A 17,621-nucleotide genomic window follows, 5' to 3' on the forward strand; every position below is an offset into this window, starting at 1 on the left:
ACAGCCCAGCCAACATCCAAAACTTGCAGGTGCCTTAGAAGCCACAAGGATCACACGAAGATGGAGAATCTCATTATGCCCAGACGGCTTGGTGTGATCAGCCAATTGTGGGCCACCCTCTGGGAAATACCAGTCAAATCCAGCAATGGCACAAGCAAGATTCATGATCAGCTTACTGTAACCTGTAGTAGTGTAGCATGCACTGCAGGCACAAATATTATTTCTATGACACTTGGAAGCCCCCCCCCCCCACACACAAAAAAAAGTGGATTAGTCTAAGTGCTGAAGACAATTACTGCCATTTTCAATACATTTACTTTTTCAAAAATGGTATTTGTCACTGTTAATCAACCAAGAATTATGAGAAAGTGTAATGTCAAAACAATACTTTTAGCAGAGATGGGAAACAGCACCTGAATAACAAAGTAAGCAAAGTAATTAGAAATTCTTTGATAATGCAATATTTTACCGTTTGATGGCACAGGTTTATCATTCTACAAAATTATATTACATATTGTATCTACACATCAGTTATAAATTAATAATTAATTTACCTTACTTGTCTAGTCAAATCACTTAAAAAACAACACATTACATTATCTCGTTTTGGACACAAATTTGTCGGATTTATCAGCGGAAGGTCACAGCACTAATTTACATTTTAACATAAATTCTACACTTTAACCTAAACTTGAATCCTACGACTACAACTTAAAACCACTGTGTCAAATCCACAAGTCCTTTATTGTTCTTGTGATATGGTACAATTTAGAGTTCATCAGATTTCTAGATGCTTCTTGAAATGAACTGATTCCCTTATTTGGTTGAATCTGTGTTATATTCACAAACAAATGTCATTATTCAGCAGACTGACTGCATGTTTAACATGATTCAGGTGGTCCAGCAATTAAAGATTGTTCTCAGAAATTGTTGACGGTTTCAGTTTGCCTTCTTTGGGACATTACATTGCCATGTTCCTAGGAAAGGGCTAATGTATGAAACATTACAAATCAAATACCCACAATTTGACAACACACCTCAAATAAATAAATGGTATGCTTTGCCTGTGAAACTCATACTTTCAGAAAAGATCCTTAAAATACATATATAGATTAAACAATGATCTCTGAAAAGGAGAAGTAATTATCAGTATATGGATTAAGTGGATTTAGCAACTAAAGAACTTCTAAAAATATATATCATTACATGTCACTATGTGTTACTTCAAATGTTTAATTGAAGTGCCCCATTTTTTTGTATCATGCTTGTACAGAAAATGAACATTCAACTAAATACTCCTATTTCAGATGAGTGGCTGGAATAAAAGTTAGAACTAATTGTTCTCTAAGGATTATTGCTGTCTAGGTGCACATCTAATACAGACAAGTTCATTGTTTCAATTGAAAATCACCGTGTTCCTGCTGTTCCAGTTTACCTGTGATTGTTTCAAAAACCTATGTTTTATTAGTTTAATATTTTCAGCTGCTTCAATTTCATATTTCTCTCAGGCAAAGACACATCATAATGGTCCCAGATACTTTAAATAGTTTTTTTCACCACATACAATGATCAATTTAAGTGATATGAGCTCAATTTTCTTGTTTCTCTCATCTTTTCTCAGCTACATTGACCTTCATTACAGTCCCTATTATCTGCATTTTTCAATGGGAATGCAGATATAAATGGGCATAAATCATTTACAAAAAACTGTTTTTTTGTTTGTTTTTAGAGAATGGATAATATAGCCTTTGGCTAAGATTTTCAGCAGACATAAAATATAAAATATAAAACAAAATAATATATTTAAAATACAAATAAATTAATAATATGTATAATATAAGCATTGTATTTAATTATTATAAAATCACATGTAATACAAATATATGACAATTATAATAATAATAATAATAATAATAGCACATCTTGTTGTGTCTTTTAGCTGTAGTACAGAAAGCTGATGGGGAAAAAACAAAAAAGGAATACAAAGAGTGCCCAGTTTGGAAGCACCTATATGTTGACCTACCTGGTACACCAGCCTGCATCCACATGTTAATATCAGTGCCCTCCCCGTGATTGACCAGCCCTGTTGCATTAATAGGCTTCAGCAGCTTCATAACCTCCTTCATGATGGCCTTGGATTCATTGTTGCCAGTAAACTGAATGCCAAGTGGGGAAAAGGTGCCCAGGTCAGACTCCATGACCAGGTCAAAGTTTGAGATGTTTACCTGAAAATATGAGCAAAGAAAAGATTACATGTCAAAAGAAAACTCTGATGAGTTCAAAGGTGTTGCACATAGAGACTCTCCGAACTTTTAATTGCACTGCTGTCAGTCAAAACCAGGTGTAAGGTCACTTGTGTGTAGTTATATAACTCAAAAGATGACATCCTGTGATAGTATGAGGTATCTGTCCAACACCTTTTCAGAGAGGATAAAATTAATTAGCCAAAAAAGAAGAGACTGATTTAAACAAACATAGTTTTAGTAAATGCCTCCACAGCATATTACACATCGCACCTCATACCAGCAAGAAAGATTAAAAGAAACAGAGCTACATATTGTAATGCCAGTGATTTTGTAGGCCTGCGTTTTCCAATACGTTCCAAAAATGAAACAACAGAATTATAATAATTAGTTACTCTTGCCAGTCATAGGATGATGTTGCCAATGAATATGTGATCAGCGTGTGTCAATTTATGCTGGATAATTTAAAATCTGCAGCTGGGTAAGACCTGGGCACACTGTAAATCTTCATTTTGAGATTTCTGGGAAAAAGGTGATCCTTTGTCATTTCTGGGTTACAGAAAATATGTGACGTGAGTGGGACTGTCTGATTCAATTCAATGCAGACAATCCTGAGTCTAGGCATAATCCAAAACACAATTTTGTGCAGATCCCTGCATGCTATTTACATATATACAATAATTTTTGTTGATCTTATTTGCAATTAATTTACCAAATTACTAAATTTTTAACCCTTCAGAAATCAAAGCTCGCAAAAGGCAAGTGATTAATCTGGTGGAAAGAAAGTTTTCTCATAGTTAATTCCAAAAAACTAAGATCTTTGCTGATTTGCTTTCTATGAGCCCTGTACCATTAATAGCCTAATAGAATATTTGTTTTATAATTTAATGTGCTTGAGCAGTGAGCCAGATTCATGTCACACAACCTGAAGAGACAGATGAGAGAAATATTAGACTGGAACTATTTGAAATGGGACGCAAGTTACACAATGCACAAAAGGCTCAGACACTGATTTCACAATCGACAAATCAATTATATCAACAAAGTTCACATTCTGCACCTCAATTTTAATAATTAGGCTTCCATGCACGAAGTGCTGGAAGCCTATTGTTTATGTTAGGATTTTTATTATTAGGCTTCCATGCACGAAGTGCTGGAATCCTGTTGTTTTTGTTAGGATTTTTATTATTATTAGGCTTCCATGCACGAAGTGCTGGAAGCCTATTGTTTCTGTTAGGATTTTTATTATTATTATTTTTTATTTTTATTTTTTTTTATTCCGCCAAAACTTCTAATGCCCCTAAAACACTCATACATGCATGAAAACTCACGAAACTCGCAAGTGTTGTAGACACATCTTATACCTACAAATGCAGTGAAAACTACACGTGTCGGTCACATGGTGCCGCCGCCATGTTGCGATGAGTGTCGAAATTGTGAAATGCTACAAAAATCTTCTTCTCCAAAACCAAAGGACACATGCATATGCAACTTCATACACATGCATACCTTATGGCCTACTGTTACGCTTGTTCATCAGAAGTTGCTCGGTCTCACGCTTTGTCCGCCAGGCTGCGTTTTCTGATTCAAGCTTTGGTGCCTTCTCCTCCAAGACACTTATACCCACTGTGCCACAAATTGGTATGCATGACAGTACTACAGAGTACTACCAAGGTTGTTAAAGGCGAGTTGCCCCAGTAAAAAACATGTGCTGTGGGCCAATGAAAAAAAACGTACGCTCCGCTTCAGACAAGTTACACATTTCCTGGACACTGGAATGCAGTACACATATGAAACTCTGCACATGTGTGTATGCCTCTGCCTTGAAGAGAAAACCAGAGAATGAAGTTTGTGGGGTACACGGTTTAGCCGTAATGTTGGATTTAACATGTGTCCGCGTGCAAAAATGACAACTGATGAAACATGAAACTTTGCATGTATTACATAGACACTGCATTCTATCACATCTGTAAGAGACAAGTGACTGTGTTCAACAACATGGCAGCCACAAGAAAATCAGTGTGCATGAATGCAAAATACACATATTAACAAAAGCATGATATTGACCCCAGAATAACCTATCAGCAAAATTCAAAACTTCACTAAATTCTGTTACATTATGTCACTTATGACAGCAAATATCTTCAGAACTATAGCCTAATGAACTTAAATTGTCAGTGATTAAACTAGAAGAAAGATCTGTCAAAGTTGATGAAGCCAAGTTGATAGGTCAAAAAACCTGGCTGCTTGTACACCAACCAAAATGACAGCTGTCACATCATGACATTCCTTATGTAGACCTCTACCTCCATCATGTGTTCAAACTTGGTAATTGCATTCTGCATCTTGAATGACACAAAGCAAACTTCACATATATGCTAGAATTAAGTGAAAAATACAATGGTACCTTACAAGATTGATGCATGCAATCAAGAAATTAATATTATACCTCACTGACATTGAAGTACACACTTCAAGTGACAAAAGATTGAAAACCTCATCAGACCAGGCAACATTTTTCCAGTCTTCAGCTGTCCAATTTTGGTGAGCTTGTGCAAATTGTAGCCTCTTTTTCCTATTTGTAGTGGAGATGAGTGGTACCCGGTGGGGTCTTCTGCTGTTGTAGCCCATCCGCCTCAAGGTTGTACATTTTGTGGCTTCACAAATGCTTTGCTGCATACCTCGGTTGTAACGAGTGGTTATTTCAGTCAAAGTTGCTCTTCTATCAGCTTGAATCAGTCGGCCCATTCTCCTCTGACCTCTAGCATCAACAAGGCATTTTCGCCCACAGGACTGCCGCATACTGGATGTTTTTCCCTTTTCACACCATTCTTTGTAAACCCTAGAAATGGTTGTGCGTGAAAATCCCAGTAACTGAGCAGATTGTGAAATACTCAGACCGGCCCGTCTGGCATCAACAACCATGCCACGCTCAAAATTGCTTAAATCACCTTTCTTTCCCATTCAGACATTCAGTTTGGAGTTCAGGAGATTGTCTTGACCAGGACCACACCCCTAAATGCATTGAAGCAACTGCCATGTGATTGGTTGATTAGATAATTGCGTTAATGAGAAATTGAACAGGTGTTCCTAATAATCCTTTAGGTGAGTGTATAACTGACTTACAAGATTACCTACTTTTCAAATCAGATGCTACCTTTAAAACGTCTTATAACAAATAATCACTGTGCAATTATCAAGATTAGATACTGAATATGAAAGTATATATCATACTGTCAACAGTCACAATTTTAAAGAACCTTGTTGTTTACAATAATAAGCTTTTGGTTGACACTAATATAGTCTGATTCCCTAATAATGGTACCTTACAAGATTGATGCATGCAATCAAGAAATTAATATTATACCTCACTGACATTGAAGTACACACTTCAAGTGACAAAAGATTGAAAACCTCAAATGTATACTACAGTGGATTTGAATTGAAAATTATACATTTAACAACAAATGCACTTAAACTACAAATGCCTGTTCAAATCTGAAACCTACTGATACAACATGGAAGCCTTAAAAGTTGCATGCAACTTCTAGTTTATAAATGTAATACAATGCAAGTGAATAACATATATAAGTTTGATATATTTTGGAATTATGCAACATCTTAATTTTGTTGTACTATCCTGAAGAGGCACTTACCTTTAGACAGATCTTGTCATGTAAGTGCCTCTCAATGTGACCTTTTCACTCATGCACAGATTTCACTGCACAAACTGTTAAATATGTCACCTGAATGCTTCTTTAATGTCACATAATGCCCAGTGCAGAGCTATCAGCAATTCAAGTGGCTGGTGTCATTAGTTATCCCTATAGTCAGAAATGGCATTTCCTCTTTAGCAGGGTGTAGTGTCTGGATCAGGTGTAGGTGGCTGCTATTTTGAAATGACAGTTGGGGAAAATTGCATTCACACATATACTGTAGGTAAGATTTTGTGGGGTTCATTTTCTGTTATAAGGGCTTTGGTTTACACACAGGATGCACAATCTTTGATTCACTGCTTTTACAAGATATCTTTTTAAATTTCAAGTAACTATTGCTTGGGCCCAAATTCAATGGTTTCTGACTGGTCTCATCCCCCTAACATACACTCACCTAAAGGATTATTAGGAACACCATACTAATACTGTGTTTGACCCCCTTTCGCCTTCAGAACTGCCTTAATTCTACGTGGCATTGATTCAACAAGGTGCTGAAAGCATTCTTTAGAAATGTTGGCCCATATTGATAGGATAGCATCTTGCAGTTGATGGAGATTTGTGGGATGCACATCCAGGGCACGAAGCTCCCGTTCCACCACATCCCAAAGATGCTCTATTGGGTTGAGATCTGGTGACTGTGGGGGCCAGTTTAGTACAGTGAACTCATTGTCATGTTCAAGAAACCAATTTGAAATGATTCGACCTTTGTGACATGGTGCATTATCCTGCTGGAAGTAGCCATCAGAGGATGGGTACATGGTGGTCATAAAGGGATGGACATGGTCAGAGACAATGCTCAGGTAGGCCGTGGCATTTAAACAATGCCCAATTGGCACTAAGGGGCCTAAAGTGTGCCAAGAAAACATCCCCCACACCATTACACCACCACCACCAGCCTGCACAGTGGTAACAAGGCATGATGGATCCATGTTCTCATTCTGTTTACGCCAAATTCTGACTCTACCATCTGAATGTCTCAACAGAAATCGAGACTCATCAGACCAGGCAACATTTTTCCAGTCTTCAGCTGTCCAATTTTGGTGAGCTTGTGCAAATTGTAGCCTCTTTTTCCTATTTGTAGTGGAGATGAGTGGTACCCGGTGGGGTCTTCTGCTGTTGTAGCCCATCCGCCTCAAGGTTGTACATTTTGTGGCTTCACAAATGCTTTGCTGCATACCTCGGTTGTAATGAGTGGTTATTTCAGTCAAAGTTGCTCTTCTATCAGCTTGAATCAGTCGGCCCATTCTCCTCTGACCTCTAGCATCAACAAGGCATTTTCGCCCACAGGACTGCCGCATACTGGATGTTTTTCCCTTTTCACACCATTCTTTGTAAACCCTAGAAATGGTTGTGCGTGAAAATCCCAGTAACTGAGCAGATTGTGAAATACTCAGACCGGCCCGTCTGGCATCAACAACCATGCCACGCTCAAAATTGCTTAAATCACCTTTCTTTCCCATTCAGACATTCAGTTTGGAGTTCAGGAGATTGTCTTGACCAGGACCACACCCCTAAATTCATTGAAGCAACTGCCATGTGATTGGTTGGTTAGATAATTGCATTAATGAGAAATTGAACAGGTGTTCCTAATAATCCTTTAGGTGAGTGTATAACTGACTTACAAGATTACCTACTTTTCAAATCAGATGCTACCTTTAAAACGTCTTATAACAAATAATCACTGTGCAATTATCAAGATTAGATACTGAATATGAAAGTATATATCATACTGTCAACAGTCACAATTTTAAAGAACCTTGTTGTTTACAATAATAAGCTTTTGGTTGACACTAATATAGTCTGATTCCCTAATAATGCATCTGTATTTCACCAGCTGTTTAATAAAACAAAACAAAAGAACCTAATACCAAACAAACTAGTCATTTCTATGAAACATCATGTGTATATTTACTAGTTTTGTGGTGAAATTGGTTAAGCCTTCAAAGTTGTTGTTTGTGGTTAAGTAGAACCAGAGCTTCTCAACTGGTATTTTACAAGCTGCTTTAGTTGGAATTTCATCAGCTGAAAACAGAAATCTCAGTTTCATTAAACTAAATATGCATTTGCCATGGAAGAAAAAAAATATTATGCCAAGTCCTTGGTTGCCTTCCAATAGCTGTCTAGGAAAGTATATTTTTCACTCTTGTATAATATTTTTTTGTGCTTTGTGCTTTTTTGATGATGTTGTGAAATTCTGACTAGGTTAATTATCACCATAGATTGCTTTTATTAAGCATTATCTGTGAGGACTGAAGAATGTGAATTATTTATATTATACATGTCTAAGCTTGCCTAGTGTGGTTGATAAACCTAAGGCTTCATTTTTTATAAAGTGATTTTTTTTTATCAAATAATACCACTCACTTCCATAGCAATGATCTACTTTGTTTTAAACCAAATGACTAAAGATGGCAGAAGATTATCCTATTCTGTTATCCTATTTGAAGTAACCAAGCTACAAAAGGAAATACAACACCTAGACTGTACTAAGAATTTAACATATTTAAATGTAACCATTTGGATTGTTTAAACATCTTAATGGCAAAAGGCAAATACATGCAATCAAATGTAAAAGGCTAAGGAACTGAAATGTAGCCTAATTTTGAATTGTGCTTTGAGTAGCACCATATTCTGTTACTCTATTTAGCAAGAGAGCATGGAATGCTTTATCACAGGGAACTTGTTATTAGCAGAAACACTTTCATTTCAAGTATTTACGACAACTTTAACAATAGAAAATGTTTAATGTTGTTCAATAATGGGCCCAGGCAGGGCACCTCGGCATTAGCTGTTAACCCCCTATCACATGTCTTTATTAATTATTTAGGAATTTAATGATTTGTTTTATTGCAGAACAATCCCTTACTGGTACTGTGAAATAAGGAGGCCTAGCACTAGTTTGGCAAAAGAAAGATGGTTTCCACATGACTTTGAGCATCACCTACTGTTTTAAAACCATAAATAGTGTGCCTTTTATTTGAACATCTGCTTGTGAGGTTTCATGTTGAAGTGGTAAGTGAGCATGTTTGGACATATACCAGTGTTGTTCTAATAAAAATATTAGGAAGGGTAATATTTAAGGCCTCCTCAGTGGTTCTACATTAAGTGTAAAAAAACGTTCCTGTCAGTGAGAGGTAAACGAGAAAAACAAATAAATCAGAAGGGATCTTGCGTTGCCTCACCCAAAGAAACACAATGAATGCCATGATAAACCCAGGTGTTAGCAAAGAACACAAACTTGTATTTTAGTGGAAAATACAGCACAATCAATCTTCCATTTGTCCTCTTCCAGCCTACACAGTGACAAAACCCATTATTTGGTTGAATCATGGTACATTTCTTCCATTTAATAAACTGCATATAAAATATTGCCCTCATTTGTCTTTGAAATGGCTATTATCAAAGTGCAGTGCGTTGTTTTTCATAATCCAATATCCAGACACTGTTCCAATAAATCATACAAAAGGCTGGATATGTACTAGAATAGAATGCAATCCATTTACTTGGTTCAAGCTGGTTATGATGTCAAATGAGGCTGAGAGAGAGGGTTTGGGATGCAGCCAGACATGTTTCACTCATCAAGTATACAATCTTCATGTTTAAAAACTTCATGCTTACAGATAATGGTACAGAAAGGTGCTTATTTTATGCAGGGACAGTATCTGCATATTCTCAAGATATAATTTTCACCTTTAAGCAATCGATAACATAAATATAATATTTGTAGACATGTTTTGTATTCCTGACATAAATCAAGCTATAAGCATAGTGAAAGATCATACAGATCTGTAATACAATGGGAAATGCATAATGTTCCACAGACGCTTCACTCATAAGAAAATATACTCTTACTTCCCACTGCTGAAAAGGTGTAGTCTGTTGGAAAATATGTTGTAGACCTGTCTAAAGCTGCTTATTATATCCAAAGATAAATTATTGAGAGAAGTCAGATGAAAAGCAACTCAAATGTAACCCTAATTTGACCACTAAAACTAATTATTCTGAATACTTTCAATAAATTACTCAATATAATGCTCACCAAACAACAAAACCTTGAACAAAAAGCTCTCAGAACAACTTATAAACTTACCCTTAGACCATACCAACCATTATCTGTATCGCAATTTTGTAAATTCACATTATCCTTGTTTCTTCCTGTGATTTATTTTAAAATACTAAATAGTGCAGTTTAAATGGCTAATTTATTAACACCTCAACTGTCCACTTTTTCTGTAATTTAAAGCAAAATGGCCACCCTATAGATATTCAAAGCTTGTTACTTTCTGCTTCCTATGAAATATGTCATGTAATTTTAAGCATTACCATTTATATTAAAATTTCCATACCTTGTGAAGCTGATAGTATTGATTTGCTCCAATGCCTCCCTGCTCCTCTGCTGTCCACAACACCATCCGTAGGGTTCTCTTTGGGCGCAGGCCTTGTGGGAATTAAAAATATTTTTTTTTTTGTTCAATTTTTTTAAGATATACATTTTGCAAGTTTTCATTTTTTATCATTATTGCAAGTATTTTTTATTTTGTTTTGGCCCATAGCAGTGTCAATACAGTGTAAAAAATCAGTAGGCCTATGTTAAAATGTACATCAAGCCAGAACATTTCAATATTTTTAAAGAAATATCTGTCAATGGGATAAGATAATTGTTTAAAGATTATACTAAAAACTAGGAAATATTTTTTTTTGCAAAAGTCTCAGCACCTTTACTTAACTTGGGCAACATAAGCTCAAAAGAACCTCACTGCCTTAATCATGTCTGCTTGCAGGTTTTGTGTTCCAAGTAGATAATACAATATGATTAACCTACCCAATCCTTTACAATAAAAAAAATAAATTAAACATCTAAATCTATTCTAATAACAGGCAAAGTTTTCTTATATTTCAATGAAAATATCGTATTATTCTCAATACAAATGAATTGCCTATAATAAGGTTTTTTTAGTGTAGAATACTGCAGGCTGCCCCATACTCTGGCTTTGGATATGAAGAGTGAATTATGTGAATGATGTGGGTAGATTAATACCAGTGGGCAGTACAGATGCCACCCACCATTTCTAAGATTAGGGAATACGTTTTCTGTAGATAGATGCCAAATTAGCAAATGAAATTACCTGAGACATATCTCACACAGGCTTTTTTATATATAAGATAATATTATATCTACAGTTAGGTCCATAAATATTTGGACAGTGTCACAATTGTCATCATTTTGGCTCTGTATGCCACCACAATGGATTTAAAAGGAAACAAAGATATGCTTCAAGTGTAGACTTTCATCTTTAATTTGAGGGTAGTTACATCCAAATTGGGTGAACGGTGTAGGAATTACACCCAATTTGTAAACGTGGTCCCCCCAATTTAAGAGGCTCAAAAGTATTTGGACAAACTAACAATCATTACTTAAATTGTGAGTTTCAATACTTGGTTTCTTCCCTGGTGATGCTCTGCCAGACCTGTACTGCAGCTGTCTTTAGTTCCTGCTTGTTCTTGGGGCGTATTGCCTTCAGCAAGTGAAATGCATGCTCAGTTGGATTCAGGTCAGGTGACTGACTTGGCCATTGCAGAACATTCCACTACTTCGCCTTAAAAAAGTCTTGGGTTGCTTTTGCAGTATGCTTCGGGTCATTGTCCATCTGTACTGTGAAGCCGTCCAATGAGTTTTGATGCATTTGGCTGAATTTGAGCAGATAATATTAAACACTTCAGAATTCATCCTGCTGCTTTTGTCAGCAGTCACATCATCAATAAATACAAGGGAACCAGTTCCCTTGGCAGCCATACATGCCCATGCCATAACATGCTTCACAGATGAGGTGGTATGCTTCAGATCATGAGCAGTTCCTTCCCTTCTCCATGCTCTTCTCTTCCCATCATTCTGGTACAAGTTGATCTTTGTCTCATCTGTCCATAGGATGTTGTTCCAGAACTGTACAGCGTTCTTTAAATGTTTTATGGCAAACTCTAATCTGGTCTTCCTGGTCATTATATTGGTCTGGTCATTATATTTTATCTCTGGTGGGAACACGGTATATCCCCAATTCTGATCTGCCTTTGTACATTCAGTCTCAGAATTTAAAAAGTAATTTCAGTACAGTACAGTAAATATAAATCTTCTCAACTGTGCTTATTTGGACTTTTTTTTTTTTTTTTTTTTTTTTGCTGTGGCAATTGTGCTGTGACCTGCCCCTGTCACTTTTGAAATTGCATCACGTCCTCATTCACAGTTTTTTTTACTGGCTCTCTGAAGCTATAGCTTCTGTTACATTTTCCAAGATCAAGTAGCATAATGAAAATTAGCTTGGCCTTGGCTGTTTAGCATGTCATGTTTTCCATTAAAAAAAAAATATTATATTGCTAAATATATGTTTTACGCAAATGTTTAACACAGATCATATTAACATACAGATATCCTAATGCTGCCTAAACACAGAAAATTATTTATTTTTTATATTATGTATGTTTCTTTAGGTTATGTTTCTTTAATTGTAATAGGGCTAATTACAGTGTTAACTGACAAATTATTTCCTTCTCTTTTGAAATTGTGCTTCTTCTAAGCTGTTCTTCATTGTTGTATACGTCAGAACTGTCCATGAAGTTAGCCTAGGTTAAGAAAACCAGTTAGGATTTTTTGTGAAGAAAAGCCTAGCCTACCTATACTAGATGGAAATGCGTTAATGAAACAAGACTAAATAAATGGTCAAAACTTGACTATTGGCTTTCTGCAGTGATTCCTATATATTATTTAATGGCTTCCTGCTGGTATATTTGCAGTCTGGCGAAACAAATGCGTGAACATTGAGAAACAAAGTACCAAAAAATAGTATTGTGACATCCTGGTGGTTTCCAGCAAGTAGATTTGAACCTTGGTTTCCCGCACCACTGTGCAATTACCTTACTGCATCAATCCCCTTAGTGATGCTTCAGGATCGCTACACTATATTAAAACACAAGCACTGCCACAACCCAACCCACCCACTCTTGCAAAATTTATCCCACCCTATATTTTTTTTCAAAAACGCACTCTTTATGTGGATATATATATATATATATATATATAGAGAGAGAGAGAGAGAGAGAGAGAGAAAGAATACCTGACTTTGGAAAAGTACAGAAGGAAAGGAACAGCAACTCCCTTGGACAGATCCAGATCTGTATTCGCTTTGAAGATGTTTTCTTATTTTTATTCTTGTACATTCACATTTAAATAGTCAGCAAACAAAAATGTTAAAGCAATTCAAGTTTGCCTTCATCAGAACATTACACTTTGGTTTTCCACAATCAGGTATTCTCTCTGTGTTAAATTCCCAGAACAAGGTACCCCAGATTGGAAACAAACAAACTATTTGTTGGTGCCTGTATAAACCTATCTGTATTAATATGTGGGTGTCCAGACAGACAGATAGATAGATAGATAGATAGATAGATAGATAGATAGATAGATAGATAGATAGATAGATATCATCGAGGTTACTTCTTTATATTACAAAGGTATGTGACAGAATTGCAAGAGTGAAGATGTTAAAATGGCAATAGGATGGACACATTGCAAAAAGAACAAACAAAAAAAAGTAAAAAAAAATGATCCCAAGAGATGAAAAAAATACTACGTTGACAGTGCCAAGATGAAATCAGAAGCTTTGCTGGCATGACCTGGATGAAAAAATAAGGTGATGATGATGATGATGATGATGACGATATATATAAATAATAAATCACCTATTAGCATAACAGAAATTCTGTGTTTTCCATTTCACACTATTTGTTTAAGGTTTAACATTTATTATATTGCATATATTTAGAAATGATTATGTTAACCTTTTGGCGCTGGATACTTTCCAATGTGGACAAAGCACTACAAAATGTATATGTATCCTAGCTTGATTGTTTTTGCTTAATCCAGCAATAAAGTACCTCTCTCACCTTATGGCTTGACAATACAAAAGGCATGATGAATCAATCATACTTGTGTTATGTATGAAGTATTTTATGGTTTTGTTTGGTTCCCATTTTGTTTATACCATTCTAATGTGGAGTTTTTCAGATTGTGTAAAAAGCCTATACCAAATCAAAGCTTACACCTATCTGGAAATTACTAATTATATACTTGTACTTTGTTCATGGTTTAATTTAATGTAAGAAGCCACGTTCTGCTACTTATTAGTAAAAACTCAAATAGGGTTCAAGTTTGTTAGTTGCAATCTGCATCATAGTTTTACAACAGGGAAGAAGAAAGATACTTTAAATGTCTACTTTAAATGAAAAAAAGAAGAACAACAAAACTGTATTGAAAGACAAACGTGAAAACACAGTTATAAAAATGAGAATGTTAAAAATATATCGTGCTCTTGGTAGTGTACAAATATTGTTACAAGTCTATTGGTATTATTTCAAACTATTTTTGACAAACTGTACATAGATAAATAAGACAAAAATATGGCAAACTCTTTGATGGGTCATCTGCTAAATTCATGCTGTTATTGACTGCTCATCCTCCATGATTTTACCAAACTCTACCTACATGTCTTACATGTACATAAACAAACTTGACTAAGGAAAATAATAATAAAAAAAAACATAGTTTTAAAAGTGAGGCAGCCGCAGGATTAAACATAGCACCCACTCGCTGAAGCAAACAGATGGGGGATGATGTAATTTGTTAAGCTGATGGAGTAATAGAGCTGAGGTGCCAGAGGCTTGGGCCCCTGCATAACCCCGACCAGCAGAGCTGAACAGTAAACCTCCTCTGATCTCCAAACACCACAGCCGCAAAGGAGATTTCAGAAAAGCAATTCCCGAGTGGTATTAACTATATTTACTTCTTTTTTTTTTTAATGCTGAAATGGAGCAAGTGACAAAGATTGACAGGGGTTATCCAGAAGGCTCTTATGAAGACAGGCAGCTCAGATGAGGCTCAGTCTTGACAACTGTAATAACCTGTGAAGAAATCTCATCACCAGATGTGAATATCAAGATTTTGCTGTTGTCTGTAGGTGTCGGATTATGAGCACTGGATAGAAGATGTGGGGGAAGAGATGCTACAAATTGTGTTTTGTTCTGTTTTTTATAACGACCCAAAATATTGCCTACCACAGATACATGCTACATGAACACTTCATGCTCGACATGGACTGGAGGGAGAGAGACAGATTTAATAGGCAGTTACACAATAGGAGCTTTTATGAACTACTTTAAAAAATAAAAATGGCTCGGTAGGCCAAAATAAAATAATAATTTTGAAAGTATAAAAACTGAATGTAATAATAACTGTTCACCTAGCCCAGGCATTACTGCATCTAATGCTACCTAATTTATCTCTTACAGTGCACATCTACAGCCCTTCAGTCCTATTCACTCTCTATACAGGGCTACTTGTATAGGTTTATGAACTAGCTTGAGGAAACTTCCCTCAAATAAGTCTTGCCCAAATGTCTATATAAATAGAATTTTAGCCTTTTCTATATAAAAGTTAATGGAACTTGTTAAATATGTTTGAAACAAGTCAAAAGTAATAGAATACAATGAAAACCCATTGAGAAAAATACATTCTGTTATAACAACAGTGGAAATGTTTTCCCATTGTTTGAGCCAGCAGTGTGCAGTTATTGGATTAATGCGCCCCACAAATATTGCGCAAATATTGGTATATTTGGTTGAATTAGAACTTTCATGCAATTCAAATTTCATTGCGCTTTGGGCATCTATATTATCAACCCCGGAATACATTTGTATCTCAATTTTCTAATTATTGAGTCATTACCATATATTAATAGAGCCACAGCATTAAAGGAACACAACTCTGCAGGTGGATGAATGAAGGCTGTGTGCTGGAGAGGTGGGAGCAGTAAGGCACTGGTGGAGGACCCCCCTCCAAGCCACCACTGCACCCCAAGGAGCAGGCGATGGCTGCCTCTTTGTGGCCCCTTTCCATCCATGCAGTGGAGGGTGGCATGGAATCAGGCAATCAAGACCTGGGTGTGTATATATGCATTATGGACATTCTGTATTGTCTACTTATACTCTTATACACACCACTGAAGTAGCACCTCTAGACACATTAATGTTGGACACACAGCAGTAGTAACATACATAACAGCATTATGTTTGATTCTGTGTATGCGTATTATCCTGCAATATATGTGTATGTAGTACATACAGAAAGCACTCAGTTATATACAATGGCACGTACTAATGCATACTGATCCATGTAGTCCTAATGTTACAATGACTGCTGAGGTAGGAAAACTAAAAAGGCCTACACACATACAGACAATTATGGGCATTGGGTAATATTTATTACTACTACATCCACAATATTGTGTTTGTACTGCAATACTACGTGTATGAGCCTTATTGTATGCCCTCTCTGCAGCAGACACAGGTCTAAGTACCGGTGTAATAAGCCATGTTCTCAGGAGATATGCTGTATGGAAGGAGCGCTGCCAAGAGTATCTTTTGTGTGTGTTCAGGACAGTAACATAGAGGTGTACACTACTTAATGAGGAGTTATGCATTCGGGATGCGTCAAGACTCTAATGCACTGCACAGTCTGGACTGATGCCAGATGGACATTGATGATGTGACCTGTTGCATCTCAAACAACCTGTATGTTGAGGGAGGAGTTGCCCTTTTGGTTAATAAAGGCAGCTGCTTCCACCCTTGTATGTGCCCGGATATCGACGTGGGTGCAGTCAATGACACCTATCATCCCACAGCAGGTATCTCCTCCCCGCTTGCTCTGGTACTGTGGAATTGAATGTGTTCCTCAGCATGTCGCAGCAACAAGGTTAAGACCCGATGAAGGTGGTGGGACACGTCAGACTGGGTGATGCCCACTGTATCATATGCTACTGTCTGGAAGGTCCTGGTAGCCAGGACACATACACAGACAGACACTATCAGCTGTAGGGATAATGCAGCGCTATGCAGGTTTATTCTGGCCAGGTCATTATGCAGCATGTGACACAGATAATTCAGCATGTCTCTGTTGAGATGATACCTTGATACCTGATACCATTTTGCTCATTGCTGAGCTCCACAAATGTGTGCCAAGGCCGGTACACCCTTTCAGCATATCTTCACCTATAATGGGGTTCAAATATGTATTTATTTGTCTGTTTATTTATTTATTTATTGTATTTCAGTCACAATGTGCACACTCCTCTGAGTGGTGTGCAAACCTTTTGAAGATCTGGACCATGATGTTTTGGCTGCATGTTTCATGTAATGCAGCGATTCTCAAACTTGGGGTCGCCTGACATGCAAATGAGGTCGTGAGAGAATGGCCGAAATTTACATATAAAACAAATTACCTCGGCAGCATTCCCCTCCCCTGGACCACACTTCATTTGTGCATCCACCTTCCCGGACAACACTTTGCCAGTGCTACCCCCCTCCCCCTACATACATTCACTGGGGTTGATGGTGGAAAATAAAGAGCTGAACAAAGTTTCATGTCAAAGGTCCCAAGAACAGGCAGAGAGGCTTTGACCAGACTGCAGCTAGCTACACTCAAGACTCTCATCTCTCCTTACACTCCCTCCAGACATCTCTGGTCCTCCTGCACCAGAAGACTAACTTTACCCCTAAACATATTTGCTTCCCTTCTTCCAAAGCCTGGGGATTTTCAATCCTCACCACTAAGTGGTGG

At 36.8% G+C, this 17,621-nt stretch overlaps 1 protein-coding gene across 1 annotated transcript in view; it reads right to left on the minus strand.

The window, feature by feature from the left end:
• Positions 1–17,621, minus strand: part of LOC136760539 (carboxypeptidase Q) — a 168,237-nt gene that overhangs the window by 19,764 nt on the left and 130,852 nt on the right. Inside the window, exons 6-7 of the mRNA XM_066715976.1 lie at positions 10,306–10,397; positions 2,024–2,225 (exon numbers count right to left, since the gene is read on the minus strand). Of these exons, the coding sequence (XP_066572073.1) occupies positions 2,024–2,225; positions 10,306–10,397 (294 nt within the window). The remainder of the gene's footprint in view (positions 1–2,023; positions 2,226–10,305; positions 10,398–17,621) is intronic.

The sequence above is a fragment of the Amia ocellicauda genome, chromosome 10 (assembly GCF_036373705.1).
Source record: "Amia ocellicauda isolate fAmiCal2 chromosome 10, fAmiCal2.hap1, whole genome shotgun sequence".
NCBI classification, from domain to species: domain Eukaryota; kingdom Metazoa; phylum Chordata; class Actinopteri; order Amiiformes; family Amiidae; genus Amia; species Amia ocellicauda.